General features: G+C 43.1%; 2 protein-coding genes across 2 annotated transcripts in view; one reads left to right on the forward strand and one right to left on the reverse strand.

The window, feature by feature from the left end:
- The window catches only part of LOC137281552 (interaptin-like), a 37,439-nt gene extending 19,054 nt beyond the window's left edge, over positions 1 to 18,385 (reverse strand). The window contains exons 1-13 of the mRNA XM_067812856.1: positions 18,302 to 18,385; positions 15,207 to 16,995; positions 13,701 to 13,803; positions 6,146 to 6,245; positions 5,813 to 5,981; positions 5,158 to 5,193; positions 4,234 to 4,314; positions 3,603 to 3,719; positions 3,286 to 3,384; positions 2,480 to 2,635; positions 1,643 to 1,735; positions 747 to 860; positions 282 to 377 (exon numbers count right to left, since the gene is read on the reverse strand). Coding sequence (XP_067668957.1) covers positions 282 to 377; positions 747 to 860; positions 1,643 to 1,735; positions 2,480 to 2,635; positions 3,286 to 3,384; positions 3,603 to 3,719; positions 4,234 to 4,314; positions 5,158 to 5,193; positions 5,813 to 5,981; positions 6,146 to 6,245; positions 13,701 to 13,803; positions 15,207 to 16,904 — 2,862 coding nt within the window. The 5' untranslated portion in view covers positions 16,905 to 16,995; positions 18,302 to 18,385. The remainder of the gene's footprint in view (positions 1 to 281; positions 378 to 746; positions 861 to 1,642; positions 1,736 to 2,479; positions 2,636 to 3,285; positions 3,385 to 3,602; positions 3,720 to 4,233; positions 4,315 to 5,157; positions 5,194 to 5,812; positions 5,982 to 6,145; positions 6,246 to 13,700; positions 13,804 to 15,206; positions 16,996 to 18,301) is intronic.
- Positions 18,386 to 18,591: 206 nt separating this feature from the next.
- Positions 18,592 to 22,899, forward strand: LOC137282491 (trafficking protein particle complex subunit 1-like). Its single transcript, XM_067814243.1, has 4 exons — positions 18,592 to 18,755; positions 19,122 to 19,192; positions 20,091 to 20,229; positions 20,584 to 22,899. Exons 1-4 carry the CDS (start codon positions 18,657 to 18,659, stop codon positions 20,710 to 20,712), a joined length of 438 nt encoding a protein of 145 aa, XP_067670344.1. The 5' UTR covers positions 18,592 to 18,656; the 3' UTR covers positions 20,713 to 22,899.
- Positions 22,900 to 23,853: the final 954 nt, after the last annotated feature.

Raw genomic sequence — 23,853 nt, forward strand, 5'->3', positions numbered from 1 at the left:
AGGTAATGGGCAGATAACTCTAAATCAATGTGAACATATCTAATACTTCATGTACTTTGTGTTGCATATTTATCAACAGCAGTCAGTTTCTAAGCTATCTATAGTCGCATGTACTATCAGTGCATTGTTAGTTTTTTGTTTCTCCAACTGATTAATTGCTATCAGAGACTCAACAATTGCAATCCATCAATAGTTTGGTGCATCGTTACAGCCCTAGTAATCCGTAACATGCAATGCAGAAGTAACCTTTCTTGCATTACACAACTGCAATGCAACCCTACCTCCTTCTCCATCTGTGAGTGCAGGTCTGCCTCTATCTTCCTCTGGGAACTCTCGAACTTGGCCTCCAGGATAGCCATCTCTACCTTCAGACTCTCCTGCAAGAGTGAGTGAGTGAGTTTAATTTTACACAGCATTCAGGAATATTTCAGCTATAGGGCGCCGGTCTGTAAATACTCGAGTCTGGACCAGACAATCCAGGGATCAACAGCATGAGCATTGATCTGTGCAAATGAGAACCAATAACATGTCATCCATGGCAGCGAGCCTGACCACCTGGTCCCGTAAGTCGCCTCATACGACAAGCATAGTTGCCTCTTATGGCAAGTATGGGTTGCTGAAGGCCTGTTCTACCCCACACCTTCGTGGGTCTCTCCTGCAAAAAGACTGCCACACTTGATGACACAGAACATGTCTGCTTTAGTACATGACCAAATGCAAGCATGAATGATAAACTTCGAACTAACCTTTTCTCTCCGAGCTTCGTCAAACTCCAGGTCAAGTTTCTTACTCTCTGTCTCCAGCAGACGGTTCCTCTCTTCCAACTCAGACACCCTTCGTTCTGTTTCCTCCGTCTTCAACTAGAACAACAAATGGGCAACACACTGTTAACAGGCAGACAGCACAGGGACACTACTACACTTCAACAAAGATGAAGAGGAGGTGATTGTATGGAAGGGGGAAGATAGGGTGGTGAGTGGCCAACATGAATTGTCAGACTTAGTGGTGTTTATGATCACACAGAGTTGGGGTAGGGTGAGGTGGTTTCATGACACACTGAGCAGTATTCCAGCAATGTCATCCCAGAAAGGCGCCTCCCATACTGATATAGCACCCATGTCTTTGGCTTGACAAGTGAATGCTTTAACAACTAAGTTACCACACCACCCATTTATTATCACAATTATTCAGCGTTCATTGATAGAATAACCGGACCTGGGAATCAAAATTGTCAGCTAAGATAATTTCACATCAAAAGAATAAGTCAGATTATCAATGGGGAGGATTTGGGGGATTTCACAACAATGTTGTGAGATTGATTACAGAATAATAAGCTTTCAAACAAAACTGATATTCATGTGAAAATGTCACCGGAAAAAAACCCATTCCACATTCAAAGCTGCTCTTAATGATTTAAACAGCAGATTTCCAGTTCACAATCAGACGTATATCACATTTTAAGAGAGTTAATTCAATGACCTTTGGTCATGCAACCCAAAATTGAAAATGATTGATAGCTCATATTTGTGAGCAAATAAACATGTATAAACAATATTTATGGCAATGTGCAGTAAACATTAAGTAAATCTGTGTTCACTGATGTTAATGAGCAGGGACACTGCTGCCGGGTGGAGCTACCCACCCTCTCCATCTGTATGACCTTGAGGTTGGCCTCCTTCACATCATCAATCTTCCCCAGCAGCTCCTGCTCTCGCTTGTACCAGTCATCCTGCTCCTGAACAACACAAAATGGGATGACCTATTTGACTGGCATTTTTGAAGTTGGTAAGTAGGAACACAGGCTTCCTCCTATTGCCACTACATTATTTCCACCATCCATTGTTATCGCTGATGTTAATCACTTTCATTCTTACTTGTATGCTGTTATTACTTAATCCCTGTTAATGTAATGTATGTATGATCAATCAGTGCAATTGGGAACCGATGACAAGTGTCAAGCGAATCAGCAACCCTGACCACCAATCCAGTTACATCACCGCCTACGACAGGTATGGGTTACTGAAAGCTAATATTCTAACCCAGACCTTCACATTTACTAAAGTTGTTATCCATAAAGAATCTTACTGATTTACAGAAAGGAATCTCATCTTTTGAGAAATTTAGTGTATACTGATCAATGCCCATTCATATTTGTTCAATGCTGACATTGAAACAAGCCCCACCTGATGCAGCTGATACACAGTACCAGCAGCTACTGACGCTGAAACAAGCCCTACCTGATGCAGCTGATACACAGTACCAGCAGCTACTGACGTTGAAACAAGCCCCACCTGATGCAGCTGATACACAGTACCAGCAGCTACTGACGCTGAAACAAGCCCTACCTGATGCAGCTGATACACAGTACCAGCTGATGCAGCTGATACACAGTACCAGCAGCTACTGACGCTGAAACAAGCCCCACCTGATGCAGCTGATACACAGTACCAGCAGCTACTGACTTTGAAACAAGCCCTACCTGATGCAGCCTGTCCTGCAGCTGCTGTGCCCGGTTCTCCGCCAGTTCCCTGGCCTCCTTCAGCTGTTCCCACTCCTGCATCACCAGACTGGCTCTCTCCCTCTCCCCCTCCAGCACCTCCTCCGCCTGCACCTTCTCTCTGATCTTTGTCTCCAGCTATGATAAGTAAATTTAATACAGATTTGTTGATATTCTATTGCTGATGACTGATCACGAGAAGACGAGGCTTGTGTACCTGACATACCATTTTGATACTGACGTTAACAGTCAAGTTAGGACCTCAGCCTATCTACATTATCCATGGTCATATATACAGTAGGTATAGTATTCCCAGAAATTATTGAGAAGCATGTTGCGTCATGTAACTCATTGCGTTTATTAACTTCTGGCGTTTTACTTACATAAACATACCATGTCTACAAGCTAACACTTTGGCATCAGCCTCACCCCTTTCAAAATCATCTAGAATGAGCTTTCTTTTCTCTCTTGCTGTAAATTCTGCCATGTCAACACAAGAAGTCGTCTGCTCAGACAAGGGAGATAACTCTTGACGTAATGAGCTGCCTTCTAAGCCCTCAAGAGTTGTCTCCCTTATTTAGTATGCTTAGTGCATAGTGAAAGCCCTTTTTCCAATCTTAGCATCATTAGAAAAAAAACAAAGATTTTCTCAATAATTTCTGGGAACACTGTATAATAACCCCTTCTGGAGGAGTATCAATACTTGCCGACTTCACAACAATACGTTAGATGTCTGAGCCTTACAGTAAGGTGAACCATAAATATATGTCACTCCTTATTCTTGCTACCTCTCGCTTCAGATCTTCTACTGCCATGGCTGAGTGTTGTTTTTCCCTCTTCAGTGCGGACACAGTCTCCGCCATCTCCTTCTCAAAGTTATTGATCATCTGGAACATCAATAATACACATGGACTGAATCTCATCATAAATACTTGTGTTGTCCAATCTGAAACACACTTACAGAAGCTGAAGTCAAGTGCTTTCAAAAAAAGAAGTATGCTGCTGATTGGGCTAGCCCATCTCAAATCTATGAGCAAAACACAAAAATGTTGTGCAATTTTGGAGGAATCTAAAGTGAACAGACACCAAGGAGAGTCTTTCTTACTTCTTGCTGGTTCTTCAGACTTTGCTCTATTTGTGATTTTTCCTTCAATAGCAGCTTCATGTAGTCATCTTTCTCCCTCTCTCTTTTCTTCCATCCCTCCACAACCTTTGCCAGTTGCTGAAATTTCAAACTCAATTGTAACTAAATATCTGAGAGCGCAATACTTAATATCACCAAACTCAAGCATCATTTCAATGAGAATTATGCTGTGGCGGAACTTACCAGTAACATCATCTGCAAAAAATTCTGTGAGCAAACCCCGAGGTTGATGTCATGAGCAGCCATCGCACTGCCAGACTAGACATTGTGACAACATCATCCTCATCCACCAGATCTTACAACAAGCACTATTTCAGTGTCTGGATGAGATGGCAAGTTCACTATAAAACCAATGGGTGGGTATGTTTTTTATCACTTTATTTTTAGCAAAATTCCAGCAACAATGGCAGGGACACCAGAAATGGGCTTTACACATTGGCGCCACGTGGGCAAGCAAGTCTTCTGCATGACATGTGAAGCCTCCAAACGCTAAGCTTCCCCACCACCCATAGCACCAATGGAATTGGGACGAGAAATCCTGGTCAGTCGGAAACTAACCTGACAATGATAATGCCTTCCTCATTAATCCTACCTTGTCCAACTGTTCAATCATGATGTCTTTCTTCTTGTCTGTTGACACGGCAACAGCCAGCTGCTGTTGTGTCTCCAGTAACTGTCAATGAATAGAACACATACTTGACACATTCTCTTGAAGTAGAACATGTGTGTTACCAATACTCGACACACAGTACTGAACATGTGTCACCAACACTTGAAAGGCTGTATTTGAACATGTATCACTAATACCTGAAACTCTGTATTTAACACACACAATGTCACCAATACTTGACACACTGTACTGAACACATGTGTCACCAATACTTGACACACTGAATTGAAAAGTGTCACCAATACTTGACAGTCTCTACTGCACATACACAATGTCACCAATACTTGACACACTCTATTAAACATACACAATGTCACCAATACTTGACACACTTTACTGAACACATTTTGTCAACAATACTTGACAGACAGAACAGAGTGTCACCAAGACTTGATGCATTGTATTTAACACCCAACGTCACCAATACTTGACCCGCTGCATTGAACACACACAACGTTGCCAATACGTGATACACTGTATTGAACACAGTGTCACCAATACTTGATGCATTGTTTTGAACACCCAATGTCACCAATACTTGACCCACTGTATTGAACAGTCACCAATATTTGATAGACTGAACAGAGTGTCACCAATACTTGACAAATTGTATTGAACACCCAATCACACCAATACTTGACACACTGTACTGAACTCACAGCATTAGCATACTTGACACACTGTATTGAACACACATGTCATTAATATTTGACAATTAGGTTACAAGCAGCTCAGTTCTTACACTAACATGTAAGTTACCTTACTATACTTGAGAGATAATTATAAAATATGGAAACACTGGATATTTTGGAAGGATGTTTTCTTGTAAGAATGGCAATGAAATACCTTTGCATTCAGCTGTTGAATATGCTGTTCACAGTGCTGAAATGAAAACCAATATTCACCCATAATTACAATGGTCAAAAAAAAACAACAGTCTTCAGTGTTAGAAGACACATATGATAACTCACTTCCGGTTATCTACAAACTATCGTCTCATCATTGCATTGTGTTGATTTCTCAGTACATTTACGATAGTATGAACACCAGGGTCTTAAATCACCTTCATATTTATGCCTATTGTACTCACACCCTACTGATTAATCAACAGCACCTACATCCATCCTCCAACACCACCTACATTCCACCCATCCTCCAACACCCCCTACATTCCACCCATCCTCAAACGCCACCTACATCACACCCATCCTGCAGCAGCAGCTACATCCTCTCCATCCTCCAACACCACCCACATCCCCTCCATCCTTCAAGAGCACCTACATCCGGCCATCAGGTCAAAAGTAATCACATCCCACCTGCCTATTCTCCATTAACACCCACACGCTACACATCCTCTAATACCACCCACATCCCACCCATCCTCCAGCACCACCTACATTCTACCCATCCTCCAACATGAGTCAACATCCCACCCATCCTCCAAAACCACCAACATCCCATCCATCCACCAACACCACATACATCTCATCTAGCCACCCACCTTTCTCCTGTATCGCTCCTTCTCCATCACCTCTCGCAGATACACATTCTCGTTGTGCACTGACCCCTCCTGTCTCCCTACACTGGTGGCAGACAAGTCGGAAAAAATCTTGGAAGAAAAGTTGGGGAAGCTTTCAAACAGTTCTGACACCTCTTCTTGCACCCTTGGCCTGAAACAATATCCACATGCCAGCATCACCAACATGGCACACAACAATCACCATCAGCAAAAATACACACGAACCTTGTAAGCTGTATCGAAACGGACAAATGCAACATTTTACATCCACATCAGTTTTGTACTGACACCAAGACATGAATGTTGGATGATTACCCCATGAAAGAGCTTGTGTCAAACTTGAGCTGTCTGTTGAGTGGTTGATCCATCAGTAACTGACTGGCTGTGTCACTGTGGTCAAACTTCCCTGACTCCGCTGAAACATACGAACATAATGCAGAAGACAGAACAGACAAGTCATACTGTAGAATCATGACATTTACAGTGCTCTCTGATATAGTAATCAGCATTAGTGTTGACCACTAGCATGACTGTCATATTGCAAAAATGAGTTATGTACAGCAATACATGCTGCAATATATTGCATACTTTATCTGTCATTTCTTATAAACCTGAAGAATGTGAGTGAGGGAGTCTAGCTTTATGTCACACTCAGGAATGTTCCAGCTATATGGTGGCAGTCTGTAAATAATTGACTGTGGACCAGACAATCCAGTGATCAACAGCATGAGCATCAATCTGCACAATTGGAAATTGATGACACGTGTCAATCAAGTCAGCAAACCTGACCACCTGATCATGTCAGTCACCTCTTACGACAAGCATAGCGGCCTTTTATGGCAAACAAATTTTGCTGAAGGCCTATTCTTTACCAGACCTTCATGGGATTCCTAAAGAAGAATAACCAAAGGTTTTATAACTTTTATAACATTGTAACATTTGCCACTTATGGCATGTTGCTAAAACCACAGTGCAATAATAGTAGATTAACTATATACCAGGAATATCCTGATATAATTTTTTGTCCTATTTCCATCACAGTAATCATCTGACAATTTCTGAGGTTCATAATTTCGCGAGACAGTTAAATAGATTTAACCAATCAGACAACGGCTACTATTTTGGGATCGGAGGGACTTTCAATATATTCAGGTCACTGACACTGATCTCTCCACAAACAAAAATCCGCATATAACTCAGTTATTTGAACTGCAGTATATACGCTTTGGGGTTTCTGCTGACATGGTTACCATTACCTAATATTTCCGAAAAAAAACATCCTTGAATATTGCCAAAAACACTATTTTCAGCGACTATTTACTCAATGTTGTCATGGTTGTACGTACGCTGTGTGCATCACCCGGAAGCGAGCATACGCTAAATAGCATTTGGAATCGTTCGGGTACGAACCTTTTCGCGATAAAAAGGTTCAAAAGGTATGTGCGAATGTGCACTTTCGTGATTTGGTAAGCTGTGTTCTGATTGGTCAATCTCAAAGGTTACCTGACGCAATCTCCCATAAGGTTTTGTTAGACTCGGTGGTGGAGTGTAACAAAATACACTGAGACTAAGTTTACTAAGACTGGTGAGATATAGACATGAAACATCCTATTATCAGAATTATTGGAACAAACAGTAAGAAGATGCCAATTTATACAAACCTGTAGAGGTAATGAATTCTTTGAAGAATGTCCTCCTTGGGGTACATATAAGCATTTTTATGTCCATTAAAAATCCCTACGACAGTTGTAACTATTTTGATAATAAAATATTTACAAAACAAAAAACCCGTTTTCGTCTTGTGGGACCACCTTTACAGGGCCCCCCAGGCCCCCTACAGCCAAGAGCAGGTAACTCTGGCCGTCTACCTCGCACCTCACTTTTCATGCTGAACGTATCAGACAGAATGAGGGGAGGAGGGTGGCCGTACCCCAAGGAGGACATTCTTCAAAGAATTCATAACCTCTACAGGTTTGTATAATTCTTTTTCAGAAGAAGTCCTCCTTGGGGTACATATAAGCATTAAACAGACTCCCGAAGAGAAGCAATTGGGAGTGGTATTCTGTCTGACAGCAACAGTCCATTCGATCGAAGTGCAAATCTACAATCACACGGAAATAGAAAAGGCACCGACCTGGTCACCTGACCGCTGATGTCAATCAAGTCGGGGGCGTGACAAAGCTGAGGACCCGCTTGTCAAAGCTTACATGCCCATTGGCTAGAATTTGGGAAATCCCAAATGAGAAACCCCGCCCACCCAAATCAAAGTTTGGAGACCTGGACGTACGGGACACTCGCCAAACTGAGCCTTGTCCATACCGCACTAGCAAGCTAAGCAGGGAAATGGAAAGGAAAGTAAGGCACCCAGCCAAAGAGGGCGGGACTAAGAAACCATCACCAAATATCATCGCCGATAAAATGGGAATGGATAGTTACCCAATACCGAGTGCAAACAGATATAGTTATCAAACAAAGCTTAATCAGCTTGAGCAGAACTATTCTGTCTACTGCAGGGAACTGACTGACCGAACCGAGCACACTCTCGTGAGTGTCTGTTCAGTTGGTAATGACGGTTCTGACGTGGCCACTGCTCTCACTGAGTGAGCTGACAACCCCTTTTTGGGGAGATAAGCCTTTATGTATATAGACCTTGCAGCCTGCCGATACAATCCATCGGGATGCCATCTGTGTATCAGTCGGATAGCCAGCCATTCCGCCACCACAACAGCAAAATAGCTGTTTCTCCGTATGGAGCAAGGCTATTCTCTTAAAATAACTTTAAGAGGTTTCATAACGTCTAATACACGAACCTTACGGTATGTATTATCAGACGACGCAGGCAGCATGCACCCAGTTAGATCGATAGGCGCGGTCATTCGAAGCGAATGATCGAATTTTTTTGGGCGGTATGAATCCGGTAAGCGAATGCTAACCCGATCCTTGTGGAACATAGTAAGATCCGGGTCTGAAAACATGACGTGTAAGTCGCTAACACGTCTACCAGACGTAACCGCCACTAAAAAGTCGTTTTCCAACTTAACAGTTGTAACGACGAGTTGGCCAAGTCATAAACGAGAGGAGTGGGTAACCATTCCAATACTCAAGACAAATTTCACGACCGGACGCAGTCTGTCCACGCCTGCAAGAAAACGCTGTACCCGGGGGTATTGTCCCAACAAGGCACCCTCAACGGGTATGTGGAAGGCTGAAATAGCCAGGGTGTAGCCTCGAATCGTAGAAGCGGCTAAGCCAGATTCTAAACGAGACGGTAAGAACTCCAATACTTCAACTACAGTCGAAGAAAAGGGATCGAGAATATCTCTATTTCCACACCAGCGCGCATAACAGGCTCATCTATCCTCACACTGTACATTCGTGGAATCCGTCCACGAAGCCAGAATTATGTCTGCAACTGATGCAGGAATTCCGCTCTTTTGGAGACGATTCCGGACAGTGGCCAGGCCACCCACTGAATCCTGGGGATTGGGGTGAGGCTGCGACCAGGGTATTACCACAGAGGTGCGAGAAGCACTAGTAGCCGCGCTGGTTGGGTGGCAAGCTGAGACAGAACTTTGGAAATCAGGGGAATTGGCGTAAACGCCGACACCACCCTGTCCGTCCAGTCCCGCTGGAAGGCGTCGGCGGCAATCGCTCTCGGATCAGGAATCCGCGAACAAAAACCCCGGAATCTAGTTCGTCACTCCAGAGGCAAACAGATCCACCTAGAACGACCCAGACAACTGGGAGATAATCCCGAATATCTCCCGATCGAGCAACCACTCGTGGGGAGCCAGAACACGTCGTGAGATCGCATCTGCACGCACGTTGTCGGCCCCTGGGAGACACACAGGCATAACCAGTATGCTGAACTGATCGCACCATAGTAGAAAACTGCCACGCCTGAAGGAGCGACGGAGACACAGTGCCGCCCTGCTTCAGAATGTAGGACATCGCCGTCTGGTTGTCGATCTCTAGACAAACCACTCGGCTTCGAACCTGATCCACGAAGCGTTCGAACACCAACGTCACAGCTCTCAACTCTAGCACACTGATGTGCAAGGTCGCCTCTTGGTCGGACAATAGTCCCGACATCGCGAGGTCGCCCAGGACGCATCCCCCCCAACCCTGTGAGGGAGGCATCCGTCTGAACTGTGAGGGACGGTACCGGGGTCATCAGAGGTAAACCTTTGAATAGATTCCCGGTATCTGTCCACCACCGCAAGTGACGTATCAACCACTGGGGAATAGCCAGATTCTTCTCGTAGCTCTCCGAGTGGGACCACTGTTGTGCTAACGCCTGCTGAATGGAACGCATTCTCCGACGTGCACGCCAGACTATGTCCACCGTCGCCGCCATGTTGCCTAGCAACTGAAACCACGTCCATGCTGAGGCAATATGGGACTGAAGGAACCTTAACACTATGCCCTGTACCTTGAAAATGCGCTCTTGGGACAGAGAAACCACCCCTCGGGTTGTCTCGAACCTCGCCCCTAAGAAAACCAGATCCTGCCTCGGCACCAGTTGATTTTTAAGATAGATAACCCAACCTAGCCTAGTGAGAATATTCATCACCTACTGTGTGGATTCTCGACTTAGGTGTTGGGAGAGCGCTCTGAGGATCCAGTCGTCCAGGTGCGGGAAACAAAAGTTGCCCTGCGCCCTGGCGACCTGAACTGGTACTAGCATGAGTTTGGTGAACACCCTTGGCACCGTGGAGATGCCGAAGGGGAGCACACGAAACTGATAACAAACCCCGTCGAAGGAAAACTGAAGGTATTTCCTGAACTCGGGATGCATCGGTACATGGAGGTATGCGTCTTTGAGGTCGATTGACGTAAGCCAATCCCCTGCCTCTACAGACGAGATCACTAACCTCAGTGTCTCCATCTTGAAAGACGGCACCTCTATCAAGTTGTTCAAACCCTTGAGATTTAGAATGGGTCTGAACCCTCCGTTCTTTTTGGTTACCAGGAAATAAGTGGAGTAAAACCCCATAGTCTCCTGTCCTGATGGAACCATCTCTATAGTTGCCTTGTCCAGTAAAGACTGAATTTCGGCACGGAGGATTGCCACCTTTTCCAGCGACTTCGGCACCGGAGTGCAGCGAATCCCGGCAAAAGGAGTAAGCTCTCGCTTCCACTGTGGCGTGTGGCCATCCCTGAGTAATAACGGGAGGCGACCACCCACAGGAATTTCGGGTAGAAGGCAAAGTGTCCCGACCGACGGCAGAGATTGCCGCTTGCAACGGGACAACTGAGGGCTCCGGAGGTACTCCCTTTACCCCTGCCCTTGCTCTTCCGTGCCTGTAGTGGAGCAGTCCACTTCGGCGCATCCTTAGACTGAGTCGCAGGATAGCTTGAGCTGAGCACCGAAGGCCGCGAGCAAGAGGTGGAGGGTTGTTCAAGAAAAGACTTAAGAGTCCTTGAATTGACTAACGGCCTCCGCAGCCTCACTAACTCCCGTCAAAGCCCCCGGGAACAGGGTCAAGCCCAGTCGGAAAGGCAGAGACAGCAGTGCCTGCTGTGTAGCCGGTGAATACCTGGCGACAGCCATAACCTACGAAGGCCAATCACAGCAGATATCATCTGACTCGTGAACGCATTGAGTCGCGCGTCAAATGTGAATGCACCTCCGTAAGTTGCCGCTCTAACGTGGACGAGGAAAAATTCTCGTCCCCGTCCTCCTGCAACACCACCTCCCTCTGCAAGACAGAGAGGTAGGCTGAGTGCACCGCAACCTTAAGTTGCTGCACGGCGTTCCGATATTGCTCCTCAAAGGAGCGGAAACCGAGCGCAACACCTGGTTCGATGAGGTACAAAGCGGCAAGCGGCGACCCTGACAAGCCGACGCCTGGCAGTGGCCAGACGACCAACCAAGCACGATCGAGGCGTACACGCACTCGTCGACAACGGGAGGGTCAAATAGCGCATCGTCCCCCATCAAGTAGCCGGTCAAGCTCCGGGAGATCGAACCGCGAACGGCTACCCTACAGGAGCGGATTAATTACCTCACTGAGGAGTGAAGGTAAACTAGGCAATTGAGCCTCAGCCACCCTACACGGAGCAAACGCTTCCCCAAGAAGACGAAACTCCGCGGGATTGGGGGCGTCCGCAGGGACGACCACCTGCGGCACAGCCCCTTGATCTCGGCTACCCTGCACGGAGTAAACACTTCCCAGGAAGACGAAACTCCGTGGAATTGGATCAGTGCTACCGCGATCCATTCGCGTACCTGCCCCGGGGACGAACGGAGCGAAAAGCTCCGAATCGGCCTCCGTCGGTTCGCCGAAAAAAGAAGGCGTCGAGACCTCGTGAGATCGACCGCCAAAGTAGGGACCCCGATGCACTGAGCGGAACCGATGCAGGCGGCAAAGCCGGTGCTCGAACCGCCAGTTTGGTTGCCGGTAACCCCGACGCACAAGGGACCCGTCAACAAGGACAACAGACCCAGAAGAGCCGAGTTGTCGGAGTCGGCCTACCTCTGGTTCACTGAAAAACCAGGGTGCCGAGACCCCGTGAGATCGACTGCCGAAGCAGGAACACCCGATGCACTGAGCGGAACCGAGGCAGGCGGCAAAGCCGGTGCTCGAGAACCACCAGTTAGGTTGCCGGTAACCCCGACGCACAAGGGACCCGTCAACAAGGACAACAGACCCAGAAGAGCCGAGTTGTCGGAGTCGGCCTACCTCTGGTTCACTGAAAAACCAGGGTGCCGAGACCCCGTGAGATCGACTGCCGAAGCAGGGACACCCGATGCACTGAGCGGAACCGAGGCAGGCGGCAAAGTCGGTGCTCGAGAACCACCAGTTAGGTTGCCGGTGACCAACGGTACGAGACCCGATGGACCGGTGCCGGCAAGCGGAATTGCACCTGAGCCGGTGCTCGGTGCAAAACCCCTAGAGCCAGCTGGGAAAACGACACCAGAGCCGTAGCTTGGATCTGAGATTCCCACAGGGACAGCATCCGTGCCTGAGCCTAGACCCAAGACTTGGGTGCACCCCAAAACTGTAACAATCAGAACCAACTAATGGTAACTGATGTACAGAAAACATACGCAATTGAACACACAATATGCAAAATATAAACGCACGGGCGATAATAAATTGCCAAAATACATTAACCCAGCTAAACAAGAAAGTATAAGCGGATAAATGCAATAACAAGTGTGCACACACAAGTGCGTAATGCAATGAAAAAGACGAAAAGTCTTAAAAACCAACATCCCCATTTTGATTTCTGAAACAAGAGCAAATGGGTTAAGACATCTTAGCATGTAAAACATACTAATAAGAAACACGTAGGAATAAGTGAGACGCAAGCGAAACACTTCCCGCACTAAAAAGAAGCCATAAAGACCGCCATCTTGCCTGCCACATGACAGGAAGATAGGACCCGACCGGCAAAGTTACAACAATATATGTATGAAAATTTCAGCCAAGAAATTCCAACTAACGCCCGTGCGAAAGAAAAGGAACCATACATACAGTAGCTGACTCTTTCTCACTCATAATTCCGTAGGCAGATAGCACAAAAACTATCTAAATGGACCACACACGTCTTTCTAGTCGAACGACAGCATGAAAAGTGAGGTGCGAGGTAGACGGCCAGAGTTACCTGCTCTTGGCTGTAGGGGGCCTGGGGGGCCCTGTAAAGGTGGTCCCACAAGACAAAAACGAGTTTTTTGTTTTGTAAATATTTTATTATCAAAATAGTTACAACTGTCGTAGGGATTTTTAATGGACATAAAAATGCTTATATGTACCCCAAGGAGGACTTCTTCTGAAAAAGAATAAATTAATAGCACTGTCAATGAATCAAATCTGCTTGCCCCTTTAGACATTTAGATACCAGGATGCTATGTCTCAAGTACCTTTCATGACATCATTGGAGAGCCTCAACATGCTCTGAAGATGGCTGCGAACACCCTCCATGCCATGAATATCTTGTGCAACATCTCCAGCCCTTGTTCTCTCCTGAAACAGCCAAAGTGTATCTGTCAGTGGGTAAACAGGAGTGAGAATGTGACAAAAGCTTACTCATCCAAGGAGTCAGCTTCAGTGATCTTGCAGGAGAGCCCCAGGATTAAATCGACATTTTAGTTTTTACAGGACATTTTCATTCCATTTACAAATTTGAATATGTAAATCTTTAAGACTTTAAGTGATGACAATCAATGCTTATTCCAGGAAATAAACTGGGTGCTGTTGTACATAAGATCACTTTAGCGCCAAGATCACTTTGTAGACAGGCACCCAAATCTTAAACCCTTCACCCATTTAAGGCATAGGATGAAGTTTGTATATTTTGTACTCAAGAAGGGCTCAATCTAAAGCACTTTGGTGACTGGAAAGGAGCCCATATTTGATTGCGGACACAAAATCTTCATCTGTCAATAATATAGCCAAGTTGATTGTCCTTATAATTAAAAAATTATATCTCATTAAAGTAAGCATTCCTGTTTTTGTCCTCTATTTGAAAAACACAGCTGCATTTCTTTTGCTATTCAGCATATCTTCAAGCAAAATGTAAAAGGTCATGATGAAATACTGGCAACCAAGGATAGGCTGGATGGTGCAGAGACCTTGTGTGCAAGAAGGTGGTGCACGTCAATGAGCAAACCCATCTGGTTTGTGAAATGGACAGCAGATGTAGGCTAGTGCACATGCAGTGCATGACAATGAAACACATTCCTGACACAGCTGCTGAGACAGGCCACGCGCTTCACCCATTGAACTACACATGATTGCAGATAACCTGGGGCCCCATCGCTTACAATGGCAAGCGCCAGTGGGTGACATTCATACTTGCTGAAACAGGTTAATTGTCAGTTCAGTGCCCAACTTATCCTTGATTTCCTGTAGTTGCAGAAAATTCATGCCATCACTCACCAGTCATCTTTCAAGAGATATTACTATTATTACTGTATACATAACTATGGTCATAAGGAAATGCAAGTGCCGGTGGACTCTCAGAACATTCACTATCAATATCATGATTATCATATCAACATCGACTGACTTTGATATATCTCATAAGTTTTTTCAATCGTAAATTTTAATTGAAGTTCCCACACTTTAAAACAAGAGTCATCAGAAGGTTTTTGAGGTCTCCTCCGGAAACGAAGCCCACCCCACTATTAGACAAACACCAAAATGTTCCATGGAAAGACAAAAAAAATATAAATGGCAAAAATCTGTAAATAGCAAAAGGCACAACCACAGGTTCAGATTATTATATCTATCAAGTTTGGTCTAAAAATATTGAACGGTTTCTGAGTTATGCTCTGGAATCAAAATGATTTCAGATGGACAGACGAGGCGTCGACTATATCACCCCCGCATTACATGTTGGGGGGATGAAAAACCATGCTACCTACCTGCTGTGGAGAGAAGCTGTATCCAAGAGACTCTGGTGACTTCATCTGCCCTACTTGTGTGCTCACAGCCTCATGATCATACATTCGGGGGCTGATATTTGAATCATGATAGTTCTGCCGCATGTAAGAAGAAGGAAACTCCCGTGACTCAGGCCCAGAATACACCACACCCTTATCTTGATCATACCTCATCCTTGAGCCAGGACTATTTGAAACATCATTCCGATGACCCATGTTTGTTTTAATTTCGCTACCAACACCACCATAGCGACCACTAGTCACAACAGAACCAGACAGGGAACCTTTATCAGGATGAGAAGTAACCTTTACACTTTGATCCTGCACTTTACTCATTTGCCCTTGTTGACCTTGCCTCTGATTGGTCACAAAATGTCTTTGGTCAAGGTCAGCAGAACCTTGAACCTTTGGCCTTGCTTGCCCCGAAGGCTGATTACTGATTGGTCGGCGAACGGGATTCTGAGTTTGATTCTTTCCCCCAATCGGTTTTTGATCTACTCTGTTAAGCCTGGGACAGTCACCATTATTCTGGCTCTTTGCAGATTCAGTCTTGTTAAGTTTACTAGCATTTTTCACTCTCTGAATGTTCAATGCTATGTGGTTTACAGGTGCTTTTGCAGGAATGGTGTCCACTGTACACACGTTTGGTGTCACCCATTCTGACAATGAACCAGGTACTTGCAAGGCAGAATCTTTTGATTTATGCTGCAAATGTTCTCCAAATCCTTCAAAATTGTTTTGATTAATTCTCTCTGGCAAACTATGAGACATGGTCTCCATGTGATCATCATTACGACCTGCGTATGAGGTTAAAGGCGGTTCTGACTGAGGCGAAGAATGAGCCAATACATTGCTCGATGGCAAGCTGGATCCCCCCAAAACAATATTACGGGGTTCTTTTGAAGAGGAAAGTGTTGCATGATGTGGAGACTGCACTGGACTGAACACACTTGGAACAGATCTTTGTGCATAACTAGGTTCTTTTTGAGACTGGATTTGGCCTCCATAATGATAAACTTGTTCCTCTTTCTCATCAAGGCTGTCGTACAAATGGGGTGAAATTTCCTGCGACTCCACTGACAGTTTACGTAGGTGCGAGGCCCCAGGTGACACACTGACTGATGACATGTGAACTGATGAAGCATGTGCTGATGATGCAGGGACCTGATCAGGAGCCACTGTGACAACAACCCTCTGGTCCAGCGGCGATGAATCATGACCTTCTATGATCCTCTGGCTTCCAGACCCAAGAGAACCAAAATTCATTAAATCTATACCATTAGATTCCATGTATCTATCCACAGAAACATCTTGTCCTGGTTGATCATCAAAGCCAACATCAGTTCCAGTTTCATCAGCATCTGTGAAATTGAGAGCTTTAGCAGGTGTAAACAGTTCCTCGCTATCATCTGGGACATACTCCAACATTCTCTTACGCTCGCTGCTGAGAACTGGACTTCCATCTCTTCGTATCACAGTTCTTAATGCATCAGCAGAGTCAAAGTTTGCTTTGAAATCAGGAACATTTTCTTTACTTTCTGAATATTCATTGTATGGACTCTGTCGTCTTTGACTCGCTTGGAAATCTTGATCATATGTATCTATGTCAGCTGGTGACACTGGTGAGTTATCTCCCCTTTCCTGGGCTATGGGGACAAAGTGGTCAGTTTCTTCTTCCATTGAGATTTTGATTCCTATATAATATTACTTCTCTTTCTTTTTACTCTATGCATCACCAACTTACTCGTCTTGCCACTATTCTTGTTCTACACTGCAATAAAAAAACATATGTTTGCATTGCAATATCAAACATGTTCTCTGGTTAGTATGGGTATAAGGTGTGTCTGTCTGTCTTATTCACTTCAGCACAATTCAATTCATGAATAATGAGTGAGTAAATGAAATTAAGAGTGTAAAGAAATACTGGCAGTGGTTCAGAACTTGCAAAAGGCCATAATGCATACCAGCAGTTGTAGTGTTGCATTGCTGCTTGACTAAGTCTGTTCATAAGTAATACCTTATGTACATCTCAATAGTTTCATACATGTCATGCAATGCAACTATTAGCTACTAAATGCAGTCAGTATATACAGTCAGGTTGCATTAACCTGAACACTTTCATTTTTCATCAAAAACATTTGGATAGTGAAAGGTACGGACAACTGAAACAAAAAAACATTATATGCACCACTGCAGGAGAGTTACTTCCCGACAGCAAGTAAGCATGACAGGTATTACTGAAACTAACAAAAGGTGACACCTATAAATTGATCAAAATCACAAAGTAATGACATGTTCAATTCAGAAGTGTCATCTCACTTATCAGTTACTATTGAATATTACCAATGAAGATTAGCGCTAATCAATGGAGTTCACATGGTGGAGGGACTATGTGGCACTTTTTGATGTATCGCTTGATTAATGAAGCAAAACCAGGTGTAATTAGGTAATCCATTATCACTAATTAACGTCTTGATCCAAAGAATGATGCACAAGAGGTATCAACAGTTAATGAGTAATGCACAGTAAACAAGTAAACAATATTCAAACATAGTAAACGAGATTTACTACAGCTAGCCCAGTGGAATTGGATTATCGCGGGTTTGAACAAACACGGCCTGAATGTATGTGGCACAATATTTCTAACACATCTTTCAGTCTGTCTGGTGTGCGTGTGTGTGACAGCACACATTCTTTGATACCTTACTCAGTTACTGATCATACAAGTCTCCTCTCTCTGTAGGATTTAGTTTGGGTAGATTGACTGATTGTTCCAAATTATTTGACCTTGGATGTTTGTATAAAAATATGTGCTCGAAAGTATCTTATAGCTTCGGGTTAACTCAACTTTGCGAACGAACTCACTTAACTCTCTAACTCTCCAACTTGCTCACATGAATATTTCTCAATGTAATTTGTAAAGACAAGCACAAACATGAACTCTCAAAATACGCACAGCCAATATTAAATATGGAAATAACATCAGTTACATACATTTAAGCTGTAATTGGCTGTAAAGGGTCACATCAGACTTTGTCAACATATTTGTTTATGCTCAAATTAGTACACAGCAATACCTTGCAACAGTCGCAAAGAGAGTGATCTGACACTTCGCTGTTTTCAAACTCGACGGCATGAAACTCAGACATGCGCAAGAATTGTAAACACGGAAGTAGTTTTACTTCCGTTTGAAATAAATGCGCACAAAAAGTGCTCCAAATGAAAATACAAGGTATTCAGCCTGTAATACCGAGATGTTACAAACGGTTCATAACGCACACATATCCTTTACATTCTATCTGCCATGTTTCAGCTGTAGTGAGTCGTAGTTATATACATATTTGGTATTCGCCCTTCATGCACATGCATATCCGCCGTGGTGTTGTTAGGCACTTCCTGTACCTCCCAATCGATTGATTCGGAATCGGGAAAATGACAGTGTTTAATTTCTATATATTTGACCGAAATGGGACGTGTTTGTATTATGCAGAATGGAACAGAAAGAAGCAGTCTGGCATTAGCAAAGAGGAGGTTGTGACATCAGTTGATTAGTTTTATTTTCACTTATCCGTAGCAATATTTGCTTCAAAATTTATTATATGACGCTCTAGTCAGTGGAACGTTAAGGTTGTATTGACGAAACAACAAAGTTCATAGAATATCGAGGGTATGATCAGAATGGAATTTACTATTCCTTGGAAGATATTGTTCAACTACATGTGTAATTAGTTGTAACTGAGATAAAATATTGGGCGGTGCCGTGGGGTTGATACAGTGTGGAGATTGACAGATGAAAGTGATTTCAGTTGAAAATCAACAAGGGGTACAAATCCGCGGATTCACGGAAAATTGTCATTGTCATTCCTGCTACTAACTCATACATTTCGTATTTTGCAGGAATTCAAGCTGATGTACGGCATGATTTTCTCAATAAAATCGTTTGTTAACAGGATATCACCAACCGACATGTATCCTTTACATTTAGACATTAGTCTTTAGGGATACCAACAATTTTAAATTTACTAACATGTAGGCATTTTGGAAATATCCAAAAGTGAGTGAGTTTGGTGAGTTTAGTTTTACGCCACACTCAGCAATATTCCAGCTATATAGCGGCGGTTTGTAAATAATTGAGTGTGGACCAGACAATCCCGTGATCAGCAACATGAGCATCGATCTGCGCAATTGAGAACCAATGACATGTGTCAACCATGTCTGCGAGTCTGACCACCCGATCCTGTTAGTCGCCTCTTACGACAAGCAAAGTCGCCTTTTATGGCAAGCATGGGTTGCTGAAGGCCTATTCTACCCCGGGACCTTCACAGGATGGAAATATCCTAAAGAACCAGATATTGTGGGAATATATGATGGCCCTGAATAATATGTAGAGGTACATGTGAGTAACTGTTCATTTAGCTGAATCTCCTATAAGGCATGCATTAGAATTTAAACAGAAAATGGGATTATGTTTTGGCTAAAAATAATATCCCAATTTACTCACTGAAGTAACAATTAGCCTACAGGATCACATAGGTCATCTCGTTCACTGCTGAAATCAGAGGCGCTAAAACCTGCGAAACAACCTTGTCTGTTTGTCAACATCTCTAAAGCAAATGCATGTATAAAGCTTATAATAATATCCCAACTTACCCACTGAAGAAATAGCTAGTCTACAGGACCCTCTATCTCCTGTTCATTGCTGAAATGAAAGGTTCTAAAACGTGCCAACCAGTCTTGTCTTTTTGTCAGTTTTAAAGAAGAACCATGTATATAGTTGACACGTGCATGCCAAACACTCCACGACTCCTGGAGGCCTCTGAAAACTGGAAATAACTGCATACCCTATCATACCTTAACTGTTTCCAGGAAGGATGGTTTCATGAACTTCAAGACAAGCAAATACAAGCTCCATTTCTTTGAGACGCAAAGTGGTCTCAAATTCATAATGAACACAGATCTTAATGTTGGTAGTGTCAAAGAGACATTGCAGCTGATCTACAGCTCAGTAAGTATCAACAAGAATGACAACAAGCAATATCTGTAGCCGGAAGTTGTTACAACAAGCAGTTTTTATGGTCTTTTGGTGTGACATGATATTTTAGATGACAGACAGGTATTCCAGTAGCGTATGCAAAACATACCCCAAACTAGAAATTTGTTTTGTAGTCAACCTGTCACTTAAGTAATCTGTAATCAGATGTTTATGGTTCGTTATCCTTTATCAAGCTTGACCAACTCTTAGTCCTTCTCTTAGAAGAATAAACAAACAATCTGTTACTTTCTATAATCTCTGACAGTGGTTCCCCTTGGGCAAGCACATGTAAGGTAATTTTGACATATTGATGCATTCTTGTTCCAGATTTATGTGGAGTATGTTGTGAAGAACCCACTGTGTTGTCTGGACCAACCCATCACCAGTGAACTGTTTAAAGCAAAATTAGATGATTTTGTGCGTGGACTGCCAATCTTTCCTGCAAGTGTGTCCTAACTTGTCAGACATCTGTGATGGTGTACTGGGATGTGAACAGGCCGATTCTGTGTATTGACGTATGGAACTGAGCCAATGGGAAATTCAGACTGGTTCCCATTTGTTGTTGCTGTCAAATTCCAAGAAAAGTATTTACTTTGAAAAAGAATGTTGTGAAAGAAGGTATCAGCAAAGGATGCATCCAGCCAAATATTCCATCGAATTCCCGGGTTCGATTCCCCACATGGGTACAATGTGTGAAGCCCATTTTCTGGTGTCCCCCGCCGTGATATTGCTGGAATATTGCTAAAAGCGGCGTAAAACTTGATTCACTCACTCACTCACTCTCACTCACTCACTCACTCACTCACTCACTCACTCACTCACTCACCATATTAGATATAGGAGACTATGTCTTACCTCACAAATAAATGTCGCTTTCTGATTGGTTCCACCAGTCAACATACCCCTCTTACAAGCGAGTAACATTTTCTACCTTACCAGCTGGAAATGCCTAACTGGGGGAAATTCATTTTTACTCCATGTAAGAAGTGTTTGAGTTGTTGCCTAACTCCAGTACTTCTTATTATGATCCACTACCAGTCAAACAGTTCGAAAGATAAATAAGATAAATTCACTGGTCCCTCAGGACCCAGTCTGTTTGTGTACCCCGTTTGTGTTCCCCTTTGGGCTCAGGGAACAGAAACAAACATATAGGGTACAAACATGGAGGGTACATCAAGCTGTATCCATATCATGGCCAGTGAACGACTTATAATGTATCTCAAGATAAAAATATTTTGAATTTGGATTTGTCTGTGTTGTGATAGTTATCATTATTGCTAAGTTGAAGATATTAATAAATCGTAATTCTTTATTCAGTAAGTAGCATAGGCCATATAGCCATGCTACGTCAGATAGTACACAATTCATATGTAAACAAGTGACTGAACAAGTTGTTCATATGCATGTGCATCTAAAGCACACCGGATTGCAGACGTACATTTTGCCGAGTAGGTATATTTACAGAAGACATTAGCATGTCAATTTAATGTTGAGATGGGTTTGCATAGAATCCTAGTGTATTGTAGAGTCAAGTCTGGTTAATCCAACATCATCCGTTGCACAGCAAACTGTCGGATCAACGAGGATGTTGGACTAAATAAATGAGACTAATTTACATTTATTCAGTTTGTTACCAACAAAAGCGTCAGAAAAGCCGATTGTTGGATAAGCTGAGGTCAGTTTTACAAAACTTGACTGTACTCATATCTGAGATTGTAACATCAAAAACATGATATTCATCTTGAATAATATGACTTCTACAGATTAAATTCTGTGTTTGCTTTATGCTGTTTGCATTAAACTCATCATCATATCTGCAGTCTCAGTTCTTAGACTGTGTGAGCAGCATCGCCACAAGACAAGCAATCCAAGTTTGGAAAAGGACAGTTCCTTAAGATTTGTTTCTAGGCCAAATGAGCTTTTGAAATGAATGTTTGACAGTGATTTATTTAGAGCTTGAAACTAGACCTGCAACCTTCTTCTCAGTTAAATCTACAACGAAATTCTTACCAAACATTGGCAACCTCATTCACACAATGCAGCTCCTTAATGTAGCCAAATCCCAAAGAAGATACAGTATCATTAATTTCTGAAACCCAATCAAGTTGCAGTAATTCATAGCATTCCTTAACAAATCTAGATTGTTGCATATTAATAGTTTTGCACCAGTATTTGACAGTCCTCTTAGAAGTGAATATGTACCTTGATGGTATTAGAAACATGATCAAATGAATGGGTGTTTGAATGACAGTGAACAAGTTTGCTTTTACTGCCATTTCATTCAAGTCATTCTGAGACCTTAAGTGGTTTCCCCCAAAACATGGCACATTTAATAATAATGTAATATTTATTTGTATATACTATGAATAAACATGTTATGTTACAACCTCTTTTCTCACTATTTTAAAACTTTGAATAGATCATAGGAATCTGTTTTTAATAAGGCTACACTGGATCTGAAGTTGTAACATTAATATTGTAACTGGTTGTTAGTTAATGTTGGTAGATGCATGTGTAATGAGTCACAGATTCATAGTGGATTGTGCAGCATGACGGTTGTATTATTTCTTTTTCTGCTCGGAGTGTGTTTGTTTCTGTGTAAATACACAGGATACAGGTGGAAATAAAACTGTTACTTGTCAATATTTGTCAGTAATTGGTTTCACATCAATATCAAACGTCAATACCAGACATAACTAGTTTTTATTATCCTTGTAAACACAGGACTATGTCAGTCAACTCAATTTACTTTTTGTGTTACTGTGTCCATTGCAGTCTTTGACACTCTCACACTACACAAACTGATCTCCATTTGTGCACAGGAGAATATGTTATGAAGTAGCAGGTGAATGAGCCTTTCTATTCCAGAATGAATTGTAAAAGGCAACTATGCTTGTAAGAGCCAACTAACAGGATTAAATGGTCAGGCTCGCTGACTTGGTTGACACATCATCAGTTTCCAGTTGCTCAGATTGATGCTCATGTTGTTGATCACTGGATTGTTTACAGACCACACTTAGTTATTTACAGACCGCTGCCATATGGCTGGAATATTGCTGAGTGCGTCGTAAAACTAAACTCACTCACTCACCCAGATTGCATCGTACACTTTGGCTTAAGGCTTAATTTGAGGAAGCAAACTAGGATAACACAGAGCCACAACATGACTGCAATAACCATGGTTACAACTTCATGTTTTTTTCAGTAAAGTGGTATTGGAGACCATAATCATAAATTATTTTACAAATTTAACAAATTCACAATGTTCACTGGGCTGTTTTATTCTGGTTCCGGCCAATACCTACACACATTAGAGTACCACACAATATTTGTGACTGCCATTTTTTAGAAACAAGCAGAAGACATATGACGGATGCTATCAATACTAAACATCTGTGGCCATGGTCACAGACACTGTCATCTTCCAAGTTCGGTTTTCCACGACCTGTACAACTTTTCAATGTAGATTTTCTACGGGAGGTAACTCTATCAACAATACAATGCATGTCGAACATGTTATCATATCAGAAAGAAAGGATGATAGTTTTATAATCGGTTTTACGATTTGAATATTGTGCACCTTTTTCTCTGGATCAT

The sequence above is a fragment of the Haliotis asinina genome, chromosome 4 (assembly GCF_037392515.1).
Source record: "Haliotis asinina isolate JCU_RB_2024 chromosome 4, JCU_Hal_asi_v2, whole genome shotgun sequence".
Classification (NCBI taxonomy): Eukaryota; Metazoa; Mollusca; class Gastropoda; order Lepetellida; family Haliotidae; genus Haliotis; species Haliotis asinina.

Excerpts from the sequence above, each read along its gene's own strand:
- LOC137282491 (XM_067814243.1), top strand. The coding sequence starts at position 18,657 with ATGACAGTGTTTAATTTCTATATATTTGACCGAAATGGGACGTGTTTG. Across the intron at positions 19,193-20,090 it reads AGGATATCACCAACCGACAT|GAAGGATGGTTTCATGAACT; the intron begins GTATCCTTTACA and ends AACTGTTTCCAG. Across the intron at positions 20,230-20,583 it reads TGCAGCTGATCTACAGCTCA|ATTTATGTGGAGTATGTTGT; the intron begins GTAAGTATCAAC and ends TTCTTGTTCCAG.